The sequence below is a fragment of the Thermobia domestica genome, chromosome 15 (assembly GCF_964235325.1).
Source record: "Thermobia domestica chromosome 15, izTheDome1.hap1.1, whole genome shotgun sequence".
Lineage (NCBI taxonomy): Eukaryota > Metazoa > Arthropoda > Insecta > Zygentoma > Lepismatidae > Thermobia > Thermobia domestica.
This window is the reverse complement of record NC_137468.1, coordinates 77,891,897-77,917,720: the sequence shown is the minus strand read 5'-3', so window position 1 is coordinate 77,917,720 and position 25,824 is coordinate 77,891,897. Positions and strand designations below refer to the sequence as shown.

The following is a 25,824-nucleotide window of genomic DNA, read 5'->3' as shown; positions in this document are numbered from 1 at the left end:
TAATTCCGTACCGTAATTACATAGTGCATGACTAATAGTTAAAACGATAACAGTAGTGCAAAGAATATTTAATTGTGCACAGGTTGTTTTCATATTACTAGCGCCACCGAGTCCAAGTTAAGTATTATCCGGTGCTAGTGTTCTGTTAATCGAATACTTAGTGATGTGGTGAACACGAAAATGACCCCTTTTTTGTTGTGAATAATAAGTAAATATTAGTTTAGACCCATAAAATGCATTTTTAGGTAACTCACATCGCGAACTATCTCTCTGCAAAAGCACGATCATTTATATAACTTAGTAATCAGAATATTAATAATAATAAACTTCGCGTTCCCACTTAACTCGAAGTTTTATCTATATGGCATTATTTTTGTCGCCAGGCTGCATTTACGAATCAGTTTTATCCGTTGCTTTCTGTGAGCAATTGCATTGTTAACAGTTTTCTCATATATAGTTGCATGCTATTCAGAACATTGAACTTTCATTGCCTACAAAATAACTTTGAAGCCGTGAAGAGAATTATACCGTAGTTTGTTAAGAAAGAAATTCATATGCAGTTTATAGAGGATCACACGTGTTAATGGATTATGGTAATTGCTGATTTTAATGTAGTTAGTTAAACTGCTTTGAACAGTCTTGTTCTTATCGAGAAAGTATAGGGTGTCTAAAAATAAATCGACGTCGTAGAGAAAAGTAAATAAATAAACGAATAAGTGAGTAATGATAATATAATTAATACATAAATATATATAGTAAACAGTATGATTAAATAGTAGCACACCCGTGTGTAAACGTACCCAGTGGTAAAGTTTGCTACGAAGTATAGATGATATATATATATATATATATATATATATATATATATATATATATATATATATATATATAATAAATTTCTTAGTGCGTTAATTCTCACATTAGGATCTTATATAAGAATGGTGCGATACGTAAAAACGATGGGTGGTATTTTCACTTAGTGGCTCGACATTTCCATAGTAAATATACATATTAATTGATCAACCGCCCTGACAATACAAACAATAGCCATATAGCAAACGATCCCAGATATTTCGCAGCTAATCACGTAACAGAATAGCTGTCTACAGAATTAGTACAGTTTAAATATATACATTTGGCTTGCATCTATGATACTACTCTGCAACTCTGGAATTTTTTCACATCACCCGACCAAACCCATTTCATTATTGTCTGTAGAGGTGGCGAAGTAGACAGGATCAAATAATCTAGTAAATCTATTACAGTAGACTCTTGTTTTTCCGTACGCAGGTGTCCACCCTCCCTCCCCTTCAAATATTCTTATTTTTCCTTAGTTCTAAACTAGATAACTATTGAAATTAAACGACACCTCAAGCTTGGCACCCTTGCGGATGTGGGATCCACTAGTAAGATTTGGCAGACCACTTACTAGTACAAAATCTATTTTTATATATTTTTTATATTTGGCCTAGTTTTCAACTTTATCCTAGTTTAGCATATCAACTTTAGCCTAGTTTTCTATACTTTCCTCAGAACACTTCTCAGTTTCTGAGGGGTCAGATACTTTTTTTTATTTAGAAATCCTAAATTAAGAAATCACACTGACTTCCCGGTAGTGCCGGAGTCTCCAAGGCCCCAGCCGGATTACAGCAAGGAGGAGAATTTCCCTAAAGCTAGTCTTTATGAAAGTTTCCTTGCGGGCACAGACTTGCTGTGGGTTTGGAGATTTTATTTTAGGCTACGCATTTTAGTAGGCCAACCATTTTCGGCATATAAAAATATATTTGGCTGTGGATTGTTGTATTTTGAAATTCGACCACTTATCTTTGTAGTTTTAGTATCCTAGATTATTTCTTTGGCGCCGTTTTCTCTCTCCTCTATCTATTCCTCTATTCTTTCTTCAAGATATTTTCTTTAATTTTTAACCTCCCCCCGAGTTTTGAACTTAATATATATCAATCATCTGTACCATTTCAACCTGAGTTACCAACTAAGACATCGCGAGACACGATTCGTAGAGGTATTCATTGATGTGAAGTATAAAGTAGATGTTTTCCACCATATTGAGACTGAAATAGCGAGCGATGGTCCGGTCTACGATTAATTTTGCTTTCGTTTCCCTCCATCATTATCCCTGTAAAATCTTCCGTCAAATTATTAGCTATTCCTACATTTGTTTCCATTGGTAAAGCTTAAAGTAATGGTTGTCGTAGTTGTTTGGGCCCAAGAGTAGAGATGCAAAAAAAGCCGGTTTTTTGAATCGATTGTTTTTTCACATAAAAGCCGGCTTTTTTGGGAAAAAACGAGAATTTTGGAAATTTTGGCTTTTTTCATTTTCATGATTTTTCTATCTAAATAGCTTTCTTATAGAATATTCTATAGTTAGATAAGAATTCCATGACCTAAATGCTATATCTCGCTCTAAAATTCACCATCAAGATGGATGGAGCACATGTTTTACGAATTAAAGCTAACATAAAGAATGTATTATTTGAGGGCAATTTTAGAGGCTATTTAACTTTATTTTAAGTTTTGAGTTATCGACATTTTTTCTTCACGGGATCATTTCAGTTTGTCATCTGTGATTCATTTCTAAGAGCTTAGTACTCTAGCTTTTAGCGCAAAAGTTAAACTTACGTTTTTCTATATATCCGTCAAAATATACGTTTTTCAATATATCCGTCTAACCGTACTTCCACATTTCTGTTATACTGTAGCTGTGCAACGAGTTAGCAATAATTTTCCTGATACAACCTTGAATACTAATTTATACAAATAATCAGTAGCGGATTTAGAAACGTACTTTGGGACGGATTTCTCTGATTGTTTCGTTTCCTAAAATGTCCTAATTTTATTTGGAAGGTGCTCGAAGTTTGTACAGACATAACTAATACTGTCTTTTGTTTCGTTTATATATTTAGAGATAATCTTCCGGATACAACCTTAGAGATCAGTTTATACTGAGAATTAGTAGCAGATTTAGAAAAGTATTTTGGGAGGTTTTTTTCTTACTAATTTTTTCTTTTTCTAAACATTCGTAATTTTTATTTGACGAGAGCTTAAAGTCTATGAGTAAAGGAATAACTAATATATATTTCGTTTGTTATAGACATTACGTAATTTTGGGGAACAGGCTTCAGTCCGAAAGACCGTCCCCCTAACCTTCGCAAAACCGTCACTGCTGGTAATTAGTAATAATAACGATTTGAAAATAATAAGAAAAGAAGTCGGCCAATCACAGTACACGCACTATTTCCACTTCATAGATGGAAGTAGTAATGGGGTCACCCTGTCTAATTTTGGACATTGACCCCGACATTTGTGACGTCATAGGTCAAAGGTCAATGACCTTGGCCCGGGATCAATGACTTAGGGGTACTTAGGACCACCCCCTCTAGATTTTTGCAGGGGTACCTTGGCCCACGTCCTACATTTTGGCAGGGGTATCTAAGACCACTCCCCTTAAAGTTTGGAAATTGCCAAATCTAAAAATTTGGTATGGTAGCCTAGGACCATAGTATGTACCTCTATTAGTATTGGGGGTCCACCTTATTCGCTTTCATGGGTAAAAAATTGCCAAAAATTCAAATTTCGGAGGTTTTTCACCTAATTTATTCCCTTTGATGAGGTCATATTACCCTATATAGTTATATATGGACGTATACTGGGGCACATTAGCTTTCATACGACATGGGCAAATTAATGCACCCCTTTAAAATTTGGGGAGGGGTACCTTGAACCACCCCTTAAATTTTGGAAATTGCCCAATTTAAACATTTGGTATAATAGTACAAAATCCTAATATAGATCACTATAAATTTGGGTGGTCCACTTCGTTCCCTTTTAGGGGTACAAAATTGCCAAATTTAAACGTAAGCAATACGTTGTACCATGTGTTTTGATTTGGCCCAATTTATCCCCTTTGATGAAATCCTATTACCTTGTATGGTTATATGATCATGTATAGGGGTCCATTTCCTATCATAAAACATAGGTACATTGATGCACCCCTTTAAATTTTTGGGAGGGGTACCTTGGCCCACCCATTAAATTTTGGAAATTTTCCAATTTAGTCATTCGGTATCAGTACATGACCTCAACATGTATACTGATAAATTTGGGTAGTCCACCTTGTTCCCTTTCATGGGTAAAGAACTACCAAAAATCAAATTTCGGAGGTTATTGATCCCCCTTTGATAAGAATTTAGCACGTTATATGGGTATGTACAGAGGTTTGTTCCTTTATATGTTTATGTTCCCTTTTAAATTTGGGAATTATCAAATAAAATTCGGTAAACGTTTTCTAGGATCCATTCTAAATGTTGGTGTCCCTCTTATGGCCAAATATTCAAATTTTAAAGGTTATTGACCTATTTTATCTTTTTGATACGGCTTTATTATTGAATGAGTACAGGATTTATTACTTTTTCATAAGACACAGGTGTATTTGTGTACCAATCTTAAATTTTGGGAGAGGTACATTTCTTCTTGTTAAATTAATAATTGTTCTTAGAATTGGGTGGTATCTCATTCTTTGGGTAAATCATTGTGAAATATGAGTATGGTCACGTGATCTGTTATTGACCTATGATGAGATTAGGAGTCCAGGACATTGGTACATTTAAACTTTGTAGGATAATTTGAGAATTGTCAAACTGTGATTACGTCATTGGTTTTGATTATTCCCGCCTATGGGCCAAATATAAACGTAAGCAACACGATATACCATGTGATTGAATAGTGTACAGGGATTCATTTCCTTTTCAAAATTCGTGGAAGTTATCAAATAACACGTTTCTAGACAACAGTTGGTTCTGCTAAGATAAACAATTGACCTAATTGAGACCTAACTACAACATGTAATTATATGATTAATTCTAAGACTTAGGTATATCGAGACAGGTACGTAGGACCATTCTTTAAATTTGGGAATTGTGATAAACAAAATTTTAGTATGAGGCGCGAAATTTGAAACAATACTTTGAACTCAAGTTAAGCTGATAGTCTAAGATCATTGGTGGTGGTGGTTAAATTAACCTTGAGTTTTCAGAAATCTGATAGGTACCTTATTGAATCTTATGACTTATAGACGAAAGACAATACATGCTACAACACTTTGTAATTTAATCACAAGGCGATGTAATCTGACACTGGCAAAGTTATTGATGATGCAATTCGATTTGGCTGATCACTATCTTTCATGCAATCTGATTGGTTGATCACTATCTTTCGTGCAATCTGATTGGCTGATGATTTTCAAATCTGCTGCATTCAGTTTTGTTTTGTTTAAGATTTAAAAATCTTGGTTTGAACACTTTTGTTCAACATTTTGTACTCTCTGATAAATATGATCAAAATCGTTTATTTGTTAATCGAATAGTTAAAAACCGAATAATGATTGACGGTTAACTGTGAAACATGAAATTATTTTAGTTGAAATTTTTGGTTTGACATTGTTTCAAATTTTTTGTTTCAAATCTTTTGAATTTTGTTTCAAAATTTTTGAATTTTTTTTGACAGTTTTCAATTTTTTTTTCAAAATTAGTTTAAAAATTTTGTTTGAAATTTTTTGACATTTTTTTCAAAATTTTGTAATTTTTTTCAATTTTTTCTGAAAATTTTGTTTGAAATTTTTCTTTGAAAATTTTTGTTTGAAAGTTTTTAGTTTGAATTTTTTGTAACTTTCAAAATTTTTAAAATTTTTTTGGATTTTTTTTGAAATTTTTTCTATTTTTTTTCAAAATTTTTGTTTGTAAATTTTAGGAATTTTTTGAAAATTTATTTTTTATTTTGTTTATATTTTTTCAAATGTTTTTTTCAAAATTGTAATTTTTTGGGAAAATTTCTTTGAAATTTTTGTTTGTAAATTGTTAATCAAAATTTTTGAATGATTTTTTTTAATTTTTTCACTTGAAATTTTTTTGTAAATTTTTTCAAATTTTTTGAAAATTTTTTGTTTTAAAATTTTTTCGTTTCAAAACTGAAAATTTTTGTTTAAATTTTAGTTTGGAAAATTTTGGTTTGAGATTTTTTTCGTTTGAAAGTGAAAATATTTGTTTCCAAATTTTTTTGAAATTTTTGTTTGGAAAATTTTGGTTGCAAATTTTTAAGTTTGTGCACTCCTTAGTAAAGAACTGTTTAGAACAAAATCATCTGGCAACACTGTTTATCATGATGCAATAGTACACGTCAGAACATGGGGTTGTACTTGAAAAAACAAATCATTGAAATGGATCATTTTATTATACTGCACTAATTAATCACATATATCCATACCAGATATAGGATCTGGATATTGTCGATACAATATATTTTGAACTTCTTGCACTAGTTTGTCTTTAGCGTATAATTTTAATTCCAACTGAAGTCTTTTAAGGTCTATTGCAATATCAATTGGTGGAAACTCAATGTCCATTTGATCACAAATAAACTGTTTATCAATACAGGTATGCACCCACGAACGATGTTGACAACCATCACAACATCTAGATACATGTACAATATGCATAACACATTTCTCAAAATAGTACTTTTTCAGGAATATACTTGTTTTGTTGCACACTTCCACTGCATGTTTAACACACTGGAATAATTTATGAATTTGTTCCATTTCGTTTGCGTTAGATACACCAATGTGGGGACATGCAATGTACTCTTTTTACGTAACAGCACCATCTTCTCTTCGAGGACTGTACGCAGCACCACTTCATGATTTGAGTCTAATGATTTGACTATGTTCACATTTAGCTCATCATGAAAATGATCATTCATTTGGTCGAATCGCGAACATAATATCTTGCACTCTTTAAAGATCAGTTGTACACCAAGTTGTTCTGCTTTGCCCAATCGAGCCACAGGCTCAAACGTTGTAGCACAGATACCAACAATGACATGTTTTGTTTTAAATATATTTATTGGATAATAGCTTACGAAGAGTAATTCCTTATCATTAGAAGTACAGATCTTTCCTGCTGAAACGCACTTGCTCGAATGATTTCATGGGTTGACACGGTATTTGCTGATTTCATAGTTATTTCTGACGTCATTGGAATGAAATGTGCAAACCAAACCAAATTCATAGATTGCATTCTGTGATTGAAGATTTCAATACAGCTACGGCTGACATCGAATGTGCTGACGTTTGAATTCATGATTCCATCACCATCGCTGACGAAACCAAATTCACAGATCCGGCTGTGTACTAAATTCAAATTGATGACCCCGTCCAACGAGTCTTTTATAGCATAAAGATACAGATCCAGTGTTTCAAAAACGTAATAGTTCTTCTTGTTTTGAAGCTTCCATGGGTAAATATCTTGCTGGTAAAATAATATCCTTATCACGTTCAAGCTTCAGTACGATTCTGAATCCCAACTTTGATGGGATCATTTGGCTAGCTAAGATTCTATAACGTACATTCTGTTGTAAATCAGTAATCTTGATAAATGATTTCATCACATCACGTAAGTTTAGAAATTGCAGACAAGTAGCCATGATGACGTTATGAAGAATACTATCTCGAACGATGATGCAAAACTGATGACGTTGCATTACCATGTTCTGACGTGTACTATTGCATCATGATAAACAATGATGCCAGATGTTTTTGTTCTAAACAGTTCTGGTTCTTTATCAATGAGTGCACAAACTTAAAAATTTGAAACCAAAATTTTCCAAACAAAAATTTCGAAACAAAAATTTTTGAACTAAAATTTTAAAAAAATCAGTTTTGAAACGAAAAAAAATTAAAACAAAATATTTCACAAATTTCAAACGAAAAAATTTTGAAACAAAAAATTTTACAAAAAAATTTCAAAGAAAAATTTTCAAACAAAAATTTCAAACAAAACTTTCAAACAAAAATTTTGAAAAAATTCAAAAAATTTTGAAAAAAAATCCAACCAAAAATTTCAACTAAAATAATTCCACGTTTCACGGTTAACCGTCAAACATTATCCGGTTTTTAACTATTCGATTAACAAATAAACGATTTTCATCATATTTATCAGAGTACAAAATGTTGAACAAAAGTGTTCAAACCAAGATTTTTAAATGTTAAACAAAACTTAAAACTGAATGCAGCAGATTTGAAAATCATCAGCCAATCAGATTGCACGAAAGATAGTGATCAACCAATCAAATTGCATGAAAGATAGTGATCAGCCAATCGAATTGCATCAACAATAACTTCGCCAGTGTCAGATTACATCGCCTTGTGATTAAATTACAAAGTGCTGTAGCATGTATTGTCTTTCGTCTATAAGTCATAAGATTCAATAAGATACCTATGAGATTTCTGAAAACTCAAGATTAATTTAACCACCACCACCAATGATCTTAGACTATCAGCTTAACTTAAGTTCAAAGTATTGTTTCAAATTTCGCGCCTCATACTAAAATTTTGTTTATCACAATTCCCAAATTTAAAGAATGGTCCTACGTACCTGTCTCGATATACCTAAGTCTTAGAATTAATCATATAATTACATGTTGTAGTTAGGTCTCAATTAGGTCAATTGTTTATCTTAGCAGAACCAACTGTTGTCTAGAAACGTGTTATTTGATAACTTCCACGAATTTTGAAAAGGAAATGAATCCCTGTACACTATTCAATCACATGGTACATCGTGTTGCTTACGTTTATATTTGGCCCATAGGCGGGAATAATCAAAACCAATGATGTAATTTCATTTTGACAATTCTCAAATTATCCTACAAAGTTTAAATGTACCAATGTCCTGGACTCCTAATCTCATCATAGGTCAATAACAGATCACGTGACCATACTTATATTTGACAATAATTTACCCAAAGAATGAGATACCACAAAATTCTAAGAACAATTATTAATTTAATAAGAAATTACCTCTCCCAAAATTTAAGATTGGTACACAAATACACCTGTGACTTATGAAAAAGTAATAAATCCTGTACTCACTCAATAATAAAGCCGTATCAAAAAGATAAAATAGGTCAATAACCTTTAAAATTTGAATATTTGGCCATAAGAGTGACACCAGCAGTTACAATGGATCCTAGAAAACGTTTACCGAATTTTGTTATTTGATAATTCCCAAATTTAAAAGGGTACATAAACATATAAAGGTAACAAACCTCTGTACACCCATATAACGTGCTAAATCCTTATAAAAGGTGGGTCAATAACCTCCGAAATTTGATTTTTGGTAGTTCTTTACCCATGAAAGGGAACGAGGTGGACCATCCAAATTTATAGAGGTACATATTGAAGTCCTGTACTATGATACCAAATGCTTATATTAAACAATTTCTAAAATTGAGTGGATGAGCCAAGATACCCCTCCCAAATTTTTAAAGGGGTGCATCAATGTACCCATATCTTATGATAGGAAATGAACCCCTATACATGACCATATAACCAAATAAGGTAATAAGACCTCATCAAAGGGGATAAATTGGGCCAAAAAACAAACACGTGGTACAACATATTGCTTAAGTTTATATTTTGGCAATTTTTTACCCATGAAAGGGAACAAGATGGACCAAAGCTACCATACCAAATTTTTAGATTTGGCAATTTCCAAACTTTAAGGGTGGTGGTCCTAGATACCCATGCCAAAATGTAGGGGGTGGGCCAAGGTACCCATGCCAAAATCTAGAGGGGTTGGTCCTAAGAACCCCTAGGTCCTTGACCCGGGGTCAAGGTCATTGACCTTTGACCTATGACGTCAGAAATGTCGGGGTCAAAGTCCAAAATTAGACAGGGTGACCCCATTACTACTATGGAATGAAGAAAAGTTTTGTCAGAATGGTCGAATGCTGAGTTGAATCCCGGACTTCCCGATAGAAGCGCTAAAGCTCCACTCAGTCATGTTTGTTGTGCAGTTTTATTTATCTTAACTTAAATATATTCCGTATTTCTTTTTTTCTTTTTTTCTTTTTGGTAGTGGTGGAGTGGGAGAGTTTCATAATGGTATGAAGGGTGTGAGCCAAGAACATGGTAACTAACAAATTTTCAATTGCTGAGTTATGCAGCACCAGACAGACAGCAACGCATACCGCTTCGTTTAATCCTTCATGTATAGTCTTATGTGAAAAATCAGCTTTCCGGCTTTCAAAATGGATTGTGCAGCAGAAAATTTCTAATTTCTTAAAATAGTAAAATTATGAGTTACCATGTTCTTACCTCACATCCTTCATATGTTGAATCCCTCTTGTTAAAAATACAGAAAACTTGAGGACTGACTTAACTCACTGGACTTAACTTGAGGACTGACTGAGGTGCTAATATAAAACTGTAGAATTTCAAGAATATACAAAACCAAAAGCTCTAGATGTGCAGCCTTTAAGTGTATCATATAAATCTAAGTATTTTTCTTATGTTTTATTTTAATTTTATTTTGTTCCAAAAAGAGGGTATGGAATATTTTGAAGTAAAAATACTACATAGAATTTTGCTACTTATTTGAGTATTTTCTTTAAAGAAGTATTTACTTTTAGAGTTGGCTGGTTTACACCAGCTGTTTTCTTTTCTTTTTTTTAAAGTAAACAACTGGTTTAAACCAAAAATAAAAATAAAAAGAACGAAAAATGCGAATCATGTGAACTTCATTGTGACGTTTCCACACATCAAACCATCTGCATTAATTTTATTTCCTTTTCACCTTTTAATCAAGGTGTCCCATGTTCAATTCTCGGTCGAACCACAACCCTTCTTCCATGCGTAAACGAAGTAGCGGTTCGGATGTCACTTTAAGCGAAAGTATTCTCCTTGATAACCTCGGTATTACGTAAGGATGTTAAGCCTGAACATATGAAACAAAACTAAATTGTATATTTCTGCATGCCTCAATGCCTGTTGTTTTATAAAGAAGCCAAAGTTGCTTAAATATATTGATACAAATTGGCAAAATTTATCGATTGCCTACGTAGCTTCCAACATTAGCTTGGATTGTACTTTCAATGATATGTACGTACTAAATTTGTAATTTAATACCTCAGTTTTAGCGTACTGATTATGATACATTGACCTTTAAATTTTACATGCAAAGCAATAACAGGATTTTTCCGTTATTGTTTTAAATTTAGAGTAATGACGGGATTTTCCCGATGGCTAGGGCGGGAGTTTCTCAATTTGAGAAATTTACTGACCGGACTTCTTTAAGCTTATGTGACCTCTTCCAGCATAACTCCGTTGCTGTATAATAACACCAAGGCGAAACAAACTTATTTCTGTCAATATGTAATATAAATACATAAAGCGAAATATCTAAACCCAAAAAACCTGGTTTAAACCAAAATAACCTAGTTTAAACTCCCCCAAAAAACGGGTTTTTGGCATTTTCAAAAACAACCATGGTCCTTGCCAACCCTGCTTACTTTTGTATCTAGGAGGTTAAAAAAAAATCTTATTATATACATTGGTTAATCCTTTGGAATTCATAATGTAAATATGTTGAGAAGTAAAACCGTTTGAAATGTCTTTTCGAAATTCGTGGTTTATTTTCGATGTTTTATATTATTATCGGCATCAACCACTAATTAAATGACTTTTTGTGTTATAGAGAAGCGAAACAAAATCTGGTTTATCAATTTAAAGCAGAATTTTCAAAAAAGCCCAAAATTTCCCAAGCAGAAAAGCGAAGCAGAAAAAAAAACTTTTTTAAAAAAAAAAAAACCGTTTTTTTTTTCGAGCCCTTGCATCTCTCCCCAAGAGTATTATCGATACCTTTAGCTTCATTTATATCTATATTTTTTGTGTTTACGTGCCTGCCTTGTATATCAAATGTCCACTATTTTAAATAGAATACTTGAAAATATAAATTTTATCGTTATGCGCGGGAAATTTGTGTACTATGCAAAATTTCATTCTTTAATAAGTTACGATATTATTTTTTTGGGTTATTCTACTGAATGTATTAGCACGTTTCGCTTACAAAAGAAAGCTTTAAGGGTTGTGTTTGGATTGTCACCAAAAACTTCTTGCAAGCCCATCTTTCGAGAACAAAAAATATTACCATTACCTTGTCTGTATCTATATAAAACTATCTTGTTTACCGTAATAAACACTTATTTATTGAAAACAGTAACGTCTATAAATACAATACTCGATTCGTTAATAATTTGCATGTTATCCCGAAAAATTTCTCGTTTTTTCAAAAAAGGGTATATATTAACTGTACAAAAATTTTCAATAAGTTACCTGACTCTCTAAAGCAAAATAAATATATATTCTGTGTTTAAATATGCTCTTCACAAGTTCATAGTAGATAACTGTTACTACTCGGTAAATGAGTTTTTTGAAGACAATGTATAAATGTATTTTGTTAATTATGTTATGAATGTGTAAGCTTATAAAAGTCATGGTTATGTATGTATTTTTTTTTTTTTTTTTTGTAAGTTTTTATAGCATATATATTATTTTGTTATTTTGACAACTGTATGCGTACTCGAGAATATTCTCATTTGTATGCAAAACAGACAAATAAATAAATAAATAAATAAATATGGTCATACTGAATGTTTACTAACGCACTTGCATGAATGTTTTTCTTATATATCTAGCTATTATATGTTTAAAATACGTGTTCTAGATCATTACGTTTGTAAGTTACATGCATTTTCTTTAGAATTCCTTATATCTGGTGCAAAGTAATCCCGTCTTACGGTACACATGTTCATTAATTGCTGATTAAAATGAAGCACTATTTAGTCTTTAACAAAATAATTGGAGCTTATAAGGAGAGCAGGACCAAACCTCTTCACCTGGAGTTTTCAGTTATTGAACATAGTAACGATAGCAATAGATCTTCATAATTACTTTATTACTACTGAAGTGCCACACCAGAATATATAATTTATCATTACTGTAGCATGAATTAAGGTTTGAGCCATCCCGACGATGCACACTCAGGATGTGTGCCCGAAATATATGTGAACATTGAGAGATAATTTTAGTCTCATAGGAATACTTCTAGGTCATTATTGTGACTTATATTAATGTGTTCCTTACATTCAATTAGCAATTACCATCTATATTTACTCAAGTTGAGAGGGACTTCTTCATTACATAGTAACCTACAAATTGTTCATGTATAGTTCTGAAAAAAAGTCAAATCCTAGTGCTAGAATCCAGCAAATTCCATTCCATTCCTACGGCGTATACCCCAGCATCTCAGCTTGATGCTTAGTGAGTTTCAGATTTCACTCAAATTGTCCAGTCTAGAAAAAATGATCAGGAGACATTAATTCTTTTTATGTTCCGGGTTATAATTTGAACCAAAGGAAGTGCATGTTCCAAATAATTAACTTACCTGTTCTTCTGGAGAGAATTTTTGTAGCAAAGACTGGAGTTCAAGTCTATGCGGTATGGGTTTCATAGCGGATGGTACATTAGGGCAATGGTTTCGATCCTTTATCTGATGATACACTTTACTAAACACCCACGAAATCGCGACAAACTTGCTTCATTTTTTATTAATAATAATAAAATATTATAGTAGTGTAAGACAATGAGCTTCTACAAAATAGTGACTTTAGGTAATACTGAACTCTGTTGCTGTAGATGCAGACATTGACTGATACAGTCTATCTCAAAATCAGTTTAAACTTACTTCTAAACACGATGATTTTTAAATTCTAAATTTCGCGACACACGGGTTGGGAACACTGTATTGTAGTACTCAATATTAATTTTATTCTTTTCGAATGTTCCGACAATTTCTGTTATAGTCTAGCCTCTGTCCATAAGAGCTGTAGAAAAGTCGGGGATGACAGCAGATCTCTTCAGACCCTGTTAGAGGGTGATCAATTAATTAAAAAAAAAAAATCAAAGGTATCACTTCCGCAACCGGGGCCTTCATTGTGAAATTCAATATTCAAAATGGCGCCCGCACGCAAGTACCAAATTATATTTGAACTGAAATATCGTCTCACAGAAACAAGTTAGAAACTTTGTTTTTGTACCAAATTAAAGATAATTGATAGTAGAAGTAAGAAAACTAAGTATATTGTTTACATGTTGGCGCCATGTTTAAAAATAACGGTTATTTGGGCCAAAAATTAAGTTTTTCTCGTTTCTCTTTTTTTCATTTCATGACAAATAACTATGAAGTTATTAAAAATATGAAAACGAAGCCCAAACTAATTAAAGGAGCATAATCTTAGCTTTCTATCGTTACCAATATATTTAGTAGATCTTAAAAAATGACGGAGCTATTTAAATTTAAGTGGCGCAGGGTGTAGCGTTTTTTGGACTGTTTAATAAATTACCGGAAAAACACTCACTATGCGCAAAGCTTTCAAAGCTATTACTTTTCAACAAATTAAAACAGTCCATTCATTTTATCGATAAATTAAAGGTAATAGGTTGCTGTGTCGTAGGAAGTGAAATAATAATGTTATTGCATTTGTCAAATATTATTATTGACATGTTTGTTCATATAATATGTAGCTAATATAATTATTATATTTTTTTTTATTTTGCAGACTTCGACGTCATGAGAATTTACTTGAATTTGATAGTAATATCATGTGTGCTTGTGAGAGCTAGTAATATTTAACTATGGTTTTCTACAGTTTCAAAATTTTTACGAATATACGACTTTAGCTGTGCTTTAGAGAATATTTATATATTTCTTTTCAGAGCATAATGTAAAGTTACTGACACTCAACATGAAACACTCATGTAATTTTGGAACACTTGAAGTTGTCCTTCATACTAAAATACTTGAAACTATGAACTTGATTTCAAAATTTCTTCAGAGCAACGATGTTGATATTTACCAGGCATCAGCCCTTCTTCAGAATGCTACTGATACACTATCTAATTACAGAAATAATTTCCAAGATGCAATGTTGTCAGCTACTGAACTTGCAAAACAATGGGGTTCCGGCATAACATTTGAGAACAAGAGGGTTCGAAGAGTCAAGAAAAATTTCGATGAATTAGTTCAGGACGCTCGTTTGACAAACCCGGGAAGATATTATCAAGTAACTGTATTTAATAATACCCTATACATCATTATACATCAAATCCAAATTAGATTTGAATCAATGAAAGAACTAAGTGAGTTAGTTTTAGACTAACTCCCCAATTTTTGTCTTCTGCTTCGGATGAAGAGTTACATAGGGAAGCAATTCGCTCATTTTCTACATAGGAAGAGGCCCGGACAGATGATTTTGCATATCAAATTCAAAGTTTTAAATTAGTTTTACACAATGAGATAAAGTTGAAAGTAACAATTCGGGAACTAGCATATATCCAATTGATAGATAAGTATACTTCGGCTTCTAATATTTCAGACGTATGTACAGCTTTTTTGTTATTTCTGACCTTACCAGTGACTGTTTCTACAACAGAGCGATCTTTTTCAAAATTAAAATTGATAAAGAACTACTTACGTAGTTCCATGTCTCAAGAACGGTTGACTGGTCTCAGTATTTTAAGTGCTGAATGTGAGAGAGGAAGAGCAATAGATGTAACTGAAACAACAGAAAAATTTGCAACAAAAAATGCTAAAAGATTACACCGCTTCAAATGAACTTCGACATTCAGCGGTTTGTTTGTCTTTTTCGGTGAGTATTAATTTTAATATATTGCATGGTCAATATATTAATTATGATTTATTAACCATTGTCTTCTACAGGGACGTAATATAGTAGGAAGTTAATGGGCATGGGAAGGGGGCACAAAAAAATCCTGCGGGAGTCCCGACATTTTTGCGTTACGCTACTGCAACCAATTCCATTGGCATACTCCTTATCATGTTATATGTACACTGGAGTGTAGAAAGGACAAAAGTAAATTTCGCATGCTGTGTTATTCTCAAGTAGAATAAAGTAGTGCTACAATATGATATAAGAGACAACAGAGAAACACATGATTAGAAATACAAAAATGGAACTTTAATACAAGGCAATAAGTTACTCTGCGACTCATGATGACCCCCCTGACATTACAGAAGGAGCGGAATGGTCCTTATAAGGGTGTATAAAAAACACAGATAGCGATGCATGCTCTGTAGCATGCGCACATACTGCTCACAAAGTTGGTAATGAGTTGTGGTGTGGAGTTAAATTACTCCACTAGCGCTGTTGACAACTGCTGTATAGTCCGTAATACACCTGGATGTGCTGTAAGACGTCTCCTCATAGCAACCAAACGTCAGGAAAACAGACAAGACAGTCCATTCGCCAAATATCTTATCCTTCCAAGAGCTCCGTTACCTACGTTGTTCAATACGGTTGCACATTATCATCTGTAAAGAAGCTGGGGAAGACTGTATCTACGTAAAGACGCATGTGGAGTAGTACAGTGTGGCCGATGGTCATTACGATAGTATTTCGTTAACATCTGCACATGTACCGCACTCTTTGTGGTGGAGCCAACATCAGGACTCAACCGAGAAGAAGTAGGCTCGCATTCCGTTCTTCTACAAGATCAGATTCAGTCTGGGTAGTAATTCTGGTAATATAATTATCTGGTGAGAGGTGGGAACACCCAGGAACATTGTGGAACATGATCATTATGGTGATCCGTTGTTCTTGTGTGGAGGCATAATGTTATACGGGTATAGCGATCTCCCAATTTTTGAACGCTGTGCACTCACCGTTCAACGTTGTTATAACACAGAGACCACCCCATGGTCCTCTTAAATGTGCTTGTAATTCCACTCACTGTTCGATGTCAGTTCCTTCTTGCTTGTTTCACAATGTAAGAGTTCCAGGCGGTCAACCGCCACCTCTCCTTTTCACAGCCTTGCCTCTGGTTCGGAATGCTCCTCATGCACGTGAAACAATAGTGGGTAATATCAAATTCCTGGGTCACACTTGTCACACTTCGCCCTTCTTTCGGTTTTCCAACGATTCTTCCTCCCCGTGAAGTCACTCAAACGTGTCCGGGCCATGTTGTGAGTACCATCACCACAATGCACCTTAACAGCTTTTTGACCGATATACACTGTTTTGTTCCTTTCATTCACCTGTTTCGTATTGCTAAAGCAAATTCATTCGGCGTTACGGTCATGCTGTGCACATATAGAAGACTTCTGGTAACATGCTGCTAGGCGTTCATTCATTTCAATCGAAAACGCAATATTTTACGTTACCTTATCTATCTCGTCATTGTCTTACACACCAGTGTAATTTGAATAGCTATACATCAGCTGAACACATTTTCTTCGTAGTTCCCTATAATTACACATTATAAGGCAAAGAGTAAAAAAAACCATCATATTGGTTTCATCGAAATTGCTTCCTGAGGGGGAGATTGATGCATCTGCTGACGCTGTTTATATGTAACATGTTCGAAACAAAATGAGGCGATAACAAATGCATTCCATACATTTTTCTATGCTGTTTATGTCTTTAAAATACCGTTTCACCTTTGTCATTCTCAAAATAGATCAGAAAGTGTTTCTACTTGGAATATATAATACAAGGTCTATTTAATAAATAACAGAAAAGTTGTATTAAAAGTTACAAAATTTCGACAAAGTCTCTGCTTCTTCGTTATATTTTGGTGGTGTCCTAGAACTGTTATCATATGGACCTGGGTTTCAATATTTCAGCTAACGGAAATCTAATGACACTCCGCTGCTCCACGTTGGTACAAGCCTGCAAGGGTGCCGCTATCTTGCTTCACCGATTCCCGTTCGCGAGGCAGACGTGCCTGGCCCATCTGATAATAGTTCTAGAGCAATACCAAAAAATAACAAACACAAACTGTCGAAGTTTTGTATTTTTTATTCAACTTTTCCGGTTATTTATTGGATGGACTTTGTATTTTAAATTGAGAAAGTTTTCCCTTTTTCCTTCAACATGAATAATTTCTTCTAATTCATTTGATGTTTACAAAACTTTGCAGAGATAGTTGATGATAGATCAGAACGCTTTTAGAAACCAATCTTCAATCCGTGGACACCTCTCTTTGTAGTGACGGGATCAAAATAAAATAAATGGAAATAAAGGAATTCTGTTGCGAAATTTCATAAATTCCCTCAATTTCAGATAAACTAGCACTTTTGTTCAGAAGGTAGTCGACAATTTTTGAGCCAATTTACATGAATGAAACAAGGTATAACTCATTAAAATACGATAATTCCAGTGCATTATGTAAAAAAAAAAAAAAAAAAAAAAAAAAAATGATTATCCAGGATATGAAAAAAGAAATATCCAAGTATGAAATAGATTTTAAAAATTTACTATAAAATAAAGAGTGATGGAACACTCATATCCATATTCATCAGCAGCAGGCTTTTTTCTGCCTATTCTCGGCCAGGTAGCAAGATCTTCAACTAGTGCTATTAATAAAATAAATTACACCTTTTAATATGTCTGTGAAGCTTCCATCGGTGCAGCTGCATTAATGTATCTGTTATATTAAAAAAAAAAAAAAAAAGTTAAAGAAAAACAGATCTGAGACACGCTCATAATCTTTACTATCTGTATGTATTCACTCATTCTCTCCCGTGGGTGACACGAAAGAAAGAGAAAATAGATCTGAGCTAATTGAGATTTCATCCAGCTTAATCTCAGTCCGATCACATGACTGCAGAAACTGAGAGTGCACGAAGTTATTCTTTGATTCCAATCACTATTTCAGCTTTAGAAGATTATTTATTACAATGTGTAGAATTCAGCTTCAATGTAAACATTACGGTTAACGAATTGTCGAAATCTCAACTGTAGAACTACCAAATTTTCAATAAAAGTGAAACTTCATCGTTCTTCTTCGGTGTCATTCACTTATGAGTATCAGTGGTCTATTTCTGGTACCTTAGATTATGCATGCAAGTTCTAAGTTTCACAGATGCTGCAATCCTTGGCACCGTTTAAGATCCTTATAGACATCTGTCAAATTACTTCTTCTGTTCATTCCGACTGCAATGTTAAGACTGATCACTTTATTCTTATAAACTAATATCATTTATTACTTACTAAATACTTTAAAAAAAAAAAAAAATCGCGATCTATTGCAGCCTGAGGCGATGTCGGATTAAGTTTTGAAATACTGCTCGTGATTATTCATAACTGACAAAATGCCCGGTTTAGCATGAGATGAATAAATGTTTATAATATTTGAAAGTAAAGTACTGAATAAAATAAATAACGACAAGCAACGTTCACGGCGTTACCCAAGTCAATTCCCTGGCTAGCTCACATACGCGTCCTTGACTAAACTTGGATTTAAGTGGCATCGCGACTGCCATTAATCAGGTTAGCAACCCTGAAAACTATGAATTTGACCCTTATCTCTTGTCATTTTAGATATTTTGATTTTCCACTTTTTCATACCCCCATCTCATACCGATGGGACTGAACTTGGACTTAAGACGGCATCTGGAGTGTTACTAATAATTTCAGACACCCCGTAAACTATGGATTTGACACTAACAGCGGTCGTTCTCGATATTTTTTTCTATGTCAACCCTTCTTGCTCCTTTATGGATGCTAGGGATGTCTTACCCCCACCTCGCACCTTTTTTTTTTTTTTTTTTTTTTTTTTTTACAGATTTTAAGTTATACGTGCAGGTCAACTTGTTTTCAACAACGACTTTACATGCAAGAGTTTCATCATCCTAACCTGTGGAACTCGTGAGAAGCGTTATTTCTGACAAATTTTAAACCATCTTCTCATTCGGACCCCCTCCTTGCCCTTTACAATATGCATCAAAAAAATTTAAATAGTATACAACCTCTTTAGACTTACTTAGAAATATGCCAAGCCAACAATATGGATTTGTAAACCGGATAAACAAACAAACATTCATATTTATATATACGATATCTGTCCTCAGGGAACATGAAGGTGTGTGTTATAAATATATTACATTATGTTCTGGAAACTAACAAAATAATACATAATTGATAAACAGTATGCACTTTTATTTTTCACACACATGAAACTGCATAGTTACTTTATATAATAATAATAATGGAGCTACTTTACAGAGTCATTTACAAATGTTTTGTTTTTCTTCACTAAGTATGTCATGTTACACGATATACTGTCGAATTATATGGTAATAGAAAACCTAAAGATTTTCAGGTATTAACAAGCGGTTTGGCTACACTGTGTATACCATTGAAAAGAAAAAGATACTTGCTACACAGCACTAAGTCCAGCTCTTATATAAAAGCGTTTTATAGATATGCAGCCACAAACATAGTATATTAAACGAACTTTTCGCGCTGCCGATAATAGTGAAAATATTATTATGCACATATACATACCATTTACATTAATTTACACATTTTTGTACCATCAGATCTTTACTGATAACTCTTTTTTTAATAATCTAAAAATAACATCATTTACTCTCTTTTATAAGTTAACTCTTAAACTCAATTTCTGCAACTTCTCACGCATAAATTTAGAATTCCCGATGTAAGCATCTATCTCCCCACTGGAGATGTAGCACAGTTCAAATTAATATTAATATCTCAAAATGATATACACATACGATGAAACCTATCTACCAGTTGGCCACTTCTGTTTCCACAAAACTATAAAAATCTACATGATTCTGTCAGAATGAAGTCTTTAGTTTAACGTCCCTCTGTTACGTTATGTGGGCTAAAGGGGACGGTTAATAAACACAAAGTGAATGTTGATGAAAGAACAGAATCAATATAGTGAAACAAATTCTACGAAAACAAACAAATACAATGCTGTCCACCAGAAGTTCAAATGATCTGGGATTGAACCACAACCGCTTTGCATCAAAGGTGAATACAGTTTCCACAAATAAACAATGAAATGAAACGTGTGGCCAACTCAACAGGTTTTCTGTATATTACATATATGCACACACACACACACACACTCACAAACTACTTAGTATATAACAATATTAACCTAAATATTTTTTTCGTACCATTCTAAACATATGCCATGCTTACTGTTTGTGTATTTTCAAGTCAACATTCCCACACATCTACCATTAAATATAATCTATCAAACATGCTAAAGATACGCACAATGTACATATTTTTTAGTAATTTAATTACAAATTGTTGTTGTTGTTGTTGTTATATTTACATTTCATACAAAATGTATCGTATATTTAAGTAATGTTAGCACAGATTGGAAATACAATGATTTGTTTTCCTTTCTTCTCGTATGTATATACATACACACACATATACAACACTTGTATTTTCATTAGCAGCCTTCAACGCGTGTATTTGCAAAATGGCACAACATAAGCACAACCAATTCCCGATTTGTCATTCTGTAATGACTAGAAAAATGGCGCACGGGAATTTCCACATGACCACTTTCCATAGAAAGTGCACATATTACTTTTGCTGAAAAATAAAATTACAATTAACATGTTAACTATGGCATGTATGTTTAAAAACATGCGTTATGATGAAATGCAAAATTTGATACAAATAATGTACTCCGCGACTAGTAACATTATTATTTTGATTACATTCACTATTTCCGAATGTACATAAATATATATATTATATATACAGTGGTCGACGCATTTTTCTTTTAAGAAAACATTTATAAGAGTACCACCTAAAACATATTCACACACACTCTAATATATGTATATATATATATATATATATATATATAAAAATATCATATAATTGTAAATGTGGTTGTTTTTCGTTAAATCAAACATCTAACATCTACAATATTCATCCAACGGTAAGGGCAAAAATCTATTATATGATGCTTAACTGAATACAAGAAATTCACGACATTAAAAAGTGTCCTTCGATTATAAACCCATCCTTCATTCACGAAAAGAACTACATGAAAAGGAAGGATGATACAAGTCTTACCCACTCCCTATCAAAACTGCATATATCCGCATACATAATTTTCCAGTAACATCAGATCTGGTAAAACCTGAAACATTATATAGTCATTATGATTAGAGTTGCTTTAATCTTTGTATTATGTATGTTCAAATGTTCTCGGGATGGTTTTCTACCTGGGCTGGAATCAGGTTAAGTACGTCTTCTATTTAAGAAAGGCTTATGCGTGCTGTGAAGGTAAGTCTCACATATTTGAAACCTCGTAACATAAATGAAGTGATCTCATTAGGCTTGGCCGCCTTTATTCCCCAGACTACTTTAGGTACCCTTTGACAGAGGGCGTGTGAACCCTTGTGCTGCATTGTAGATGAGGGTAGAAAAATAAATAAATCCACTCCCATCGGGACACCTGGTTTGTACATAAGATGTCTTATGACTACGCTAAGTCGGTTTATTATTTAAAACTAATAAGAAAAAATAATTTACCTAGACAATTTTATTTCGTCAAAACTTCACTTTCGCTGCAAAGAATTATTGTTGCTAATAATATATAAATTCCTCATACCCAATTGTTTCCTTCTAATTAATTTTAAGCATCTAACCTTTTGACAGATGGCATATGTAACCTAACACCTAAGTACTTCACCTCGTAAAAAGTTCTTAATAAAAGATAAACGATCATTAAGGATACGAATACGTTACAAAGATTTCTGTAAAGTTTAGTTGAACGTAGGGAAAATTAAGGGACTGTGCGTTGCTTTGTTTATTCGCTTCTAAGTTACTGACAAAAGAGAATCATGCATACAATGAGTATTATCGTTTGTTAATCACTATATAATACCTTTATCATCCTTTTGTATAATTTAGCTGAACCAGTATGATAACTGGTGGAATTTGTAATATGCTATTTCACCGAATTTCACTGCTCTTCATTAAGTATAGTGCAATACTAGCCCGAACTGGAATCGAACAAAAAAAATAGTTTGCACTATAACTGCTTAATTATTTTAAATTACTCCAATTAATGAATTCAAACTGCACAACACAAAATAAAATTTACGAATAACGACTCTAAACTTGTTTACTTCTTTATATACAATGAAGTGCACGAGAAACTATCTTAATCTGATTGAACCGTAAGACACGATGCATTTTCCACTAGTATTGTGGAATGCCTGTTTCCTCACACTTATTTCCGAAAAATCTTCCTTACATTTATTTTACGAGGTTTAACACGCATAGTTACACCATTAGTTATAGCATTATTAAAGTTTTTGGCATTGTAATGAATTATTCATTGTTGTTGTTACTTATTCACGGTATATGATATTTTTGGGATGACAAGAAAGATTGTATTTCTAGTAGAACCCAAGACATAACATATAATTAGGACGTGGGAAACTCCTGCACGCACATGTAAAATCAAAATACAGAAGAAATAGTAAGTACTTCGGTGGGTATTCATCTCGCAGCTTGGCGAGTCCTCGTGCAAAGCTACTTCCAATACAAGTGCGAAGTTGGTACTCTGCTAGCAAGTTAGTATTCACACATAAGAACATTTTTAAATTTAAAAAAAAAAATAGTAACACATGCCAAGTTGTCGTTTTTGCAATTATATTTGCTAATTTAAAATACGATGTACAGTTCAGTGCCATGACTTTGTTTTTGCAGTTCGCAACGTCGTCCACTGTAAATCCCGCTCAACTTCAATCTTAACAAAATACACAAGTATTGTAAGTGTCTCTACTTACTACTTTATTGGAATTTAAATCCAGAGTTTAAAAATGTGATACTTATTTAACAATAAAACAATAAACTTATTACAATAATACATTTATAAATCGAACACAAAGCAGTCCTTGCCTCACTCTGAATGAACTTGCCCAAAGAATAACCTCACTGCTGAGAGGAAACACTTAACTCTCAGCTTGCCATTACCAGTATGATCTTTGTCCACTCGCCAAGTTACATGGCAATAACAATAGTAATATCAATTATTCTGAATGAAATATATAATACATATCACCATATTTCAACAAACGAATACTAATATTTACTTATTTAAAAAAAAATACAAATACCTTTTTTTAAACAATGCACTCACTATATATAACATCGATGCAGGAAGGTCAATTCAGGTTTTGCTTGAAGGAAACGTAAAAAGAGTGTTTTTCATTGGTATATTAATATACTAATAATTAAAACCTATACATAAAACTCAAGGGTAGCACCTGCCCCCTTGCCTCCATAAATAACGCCCCTGCATCGATGATCCAACGAAAATTCACTTACTGCTTTTTAGAAAAAAAAATATTAGTAACATATGGTGTGGTATACTCAAGAATCAATTAATTTGACATGTACTATTGTAATCCTTTAGGAGAAACGAATCTCTTGGCAACAACTTGGTAATGTTTTCTCAACTCTATGGAACATCTTTTTGTAAGCCACAGTTAAAGTTGATACCTCCTATTCAGTTTATGTAATAATAATAATAATAATAATAATAATAATAATAATAATAATAATAATAATAATAATAATAATAAATGAACAGGTAGATTTGACTGCAGCTTCATGATAAAAGAAAACTCATGAAATAAGCTTTATCCATTTTGAAGTTATCAGCCAAATGTTTGAATAGACGTGTACCACATATTGCTGGCAACTACACACTAATACAGTCCTTTATTTGTGTATGCTTACATCTATGTATTTTGCAGCACTCAAGTACGAAAGTGGTGGCACAGTGGCTCAGTGATAGAGCGCTTACTTCTGATGCGTGGGGTCTCTGGTTCGATCTCAGGCCCAGTAAGTTTGTAGTAGGCCTTCCACATTCTCATTCCACCAATTCTTCCATGATCTCCCTTAGCCTAAAAGGCATAATCGTGGAACATTAAACTGAAAAGATTTCAAGTACGAAAGTACTTAACGCTCTTTAATACTTCTATAATAGGTTTTGAACGTCAGACCCTGAGAGCTGTTACCTCCCAACCGAAACTCGCATGTTGATATGATATTTTTACTCAAAATATTCTCCACTACCACTTACTAAACATCTTTTCTAACCTGTATTGAAGCATTCTGTACAGAGTACTTAAATTAACAACATAAACATACATACGAAAAAAGTAAACCAAAACCATTCGACTGTATATGGGTTACTGTCAAAAGTATTTGTTATCAAGACAATGTATTTCTCATATCTTTCCGAAAACGATCTACAGACAGTCCAAGGCGATTGCATCTATTTTCTTTGTGTTTTCCAACTCTTAAAAAATGTGCTGTAAGTATTTAAATAAATAAAAATCCCAAATATACAACACTACGTTTCGAGTGTAAGCATGTCTCATCTTCTAGTATATTGGGGAGAAGCATATCGGAGAATAAGAACAACTACAAATAAAACTTTAGTGCTAAATAATAATAATAATAATAATAATAATAATAATAATAATAATAATAATAATAATAATAATAATAATAATAATAACTAAAATGTGGTACGATAATTACACATATAGCAAATCTAATAGCTCTATAGTTGTCTTTTTTCTATTATACTGCTTGGAATCAGAGGCGCAACTAACAAAATCCCTGACGTGCCTGTCGCCTTTCACTTCCCAAAAGCATCCAAAACTGGATACCATATTTTGTCCGATTGTCTGCTATTTACATTTAAATGTGGATTCTTCATTCTTTATATATATATATATATATATATATATATGAAAAACTTCCCTTATCATCCTATTAATATTACTGTTGAACTTACATAAAAATTTGTAATCATCTTGATGTGAAAAGTTTGAATTTTGAAAACTCTTGTTCATTTTTTTACAAAGCAACAATATAATTTACAAGTCTCTAAAATTCTTTAAATTTAGCACAGATATTTCTTTCTTGTGGTATCTATATACAATTCCTTGCACGAGTAGGAAATCACAAATTATCCGTCAACCCTTTAATGCACGAATTAATTTAGTTGTATTGACATTTTTCTCTATGGATTACAGGTAATGTAAATAATCCATAATATTTGTGTGTGTGTGTGTATTAAGTTAC

General features: G+C 33.0%; 1 protein-coding gene across 1 annotated transcript in view; it reads right to left on the bottom strand.

Annotated features, from left to right (window-relative positions):
• The window catches only part of LOC145671538 (uncharacterized), a 60,824-nt gene extending 47,466 nt beyond the window's left edge, over positions 1–13,358 (bottom strand). The window contains exon 1 of the mRNA XM_081740727.1: positions 13,293–13,358. Within this exon, the coding sequence (XP_081596853.1) occupies positions 13,293–13,358 (66 nt within the window). The remainder of the gene's footprint in view (positions 1–13,292) is intronic.
• Positions 13,359–25,824: the final 12,466 nt, after the last annotated feature.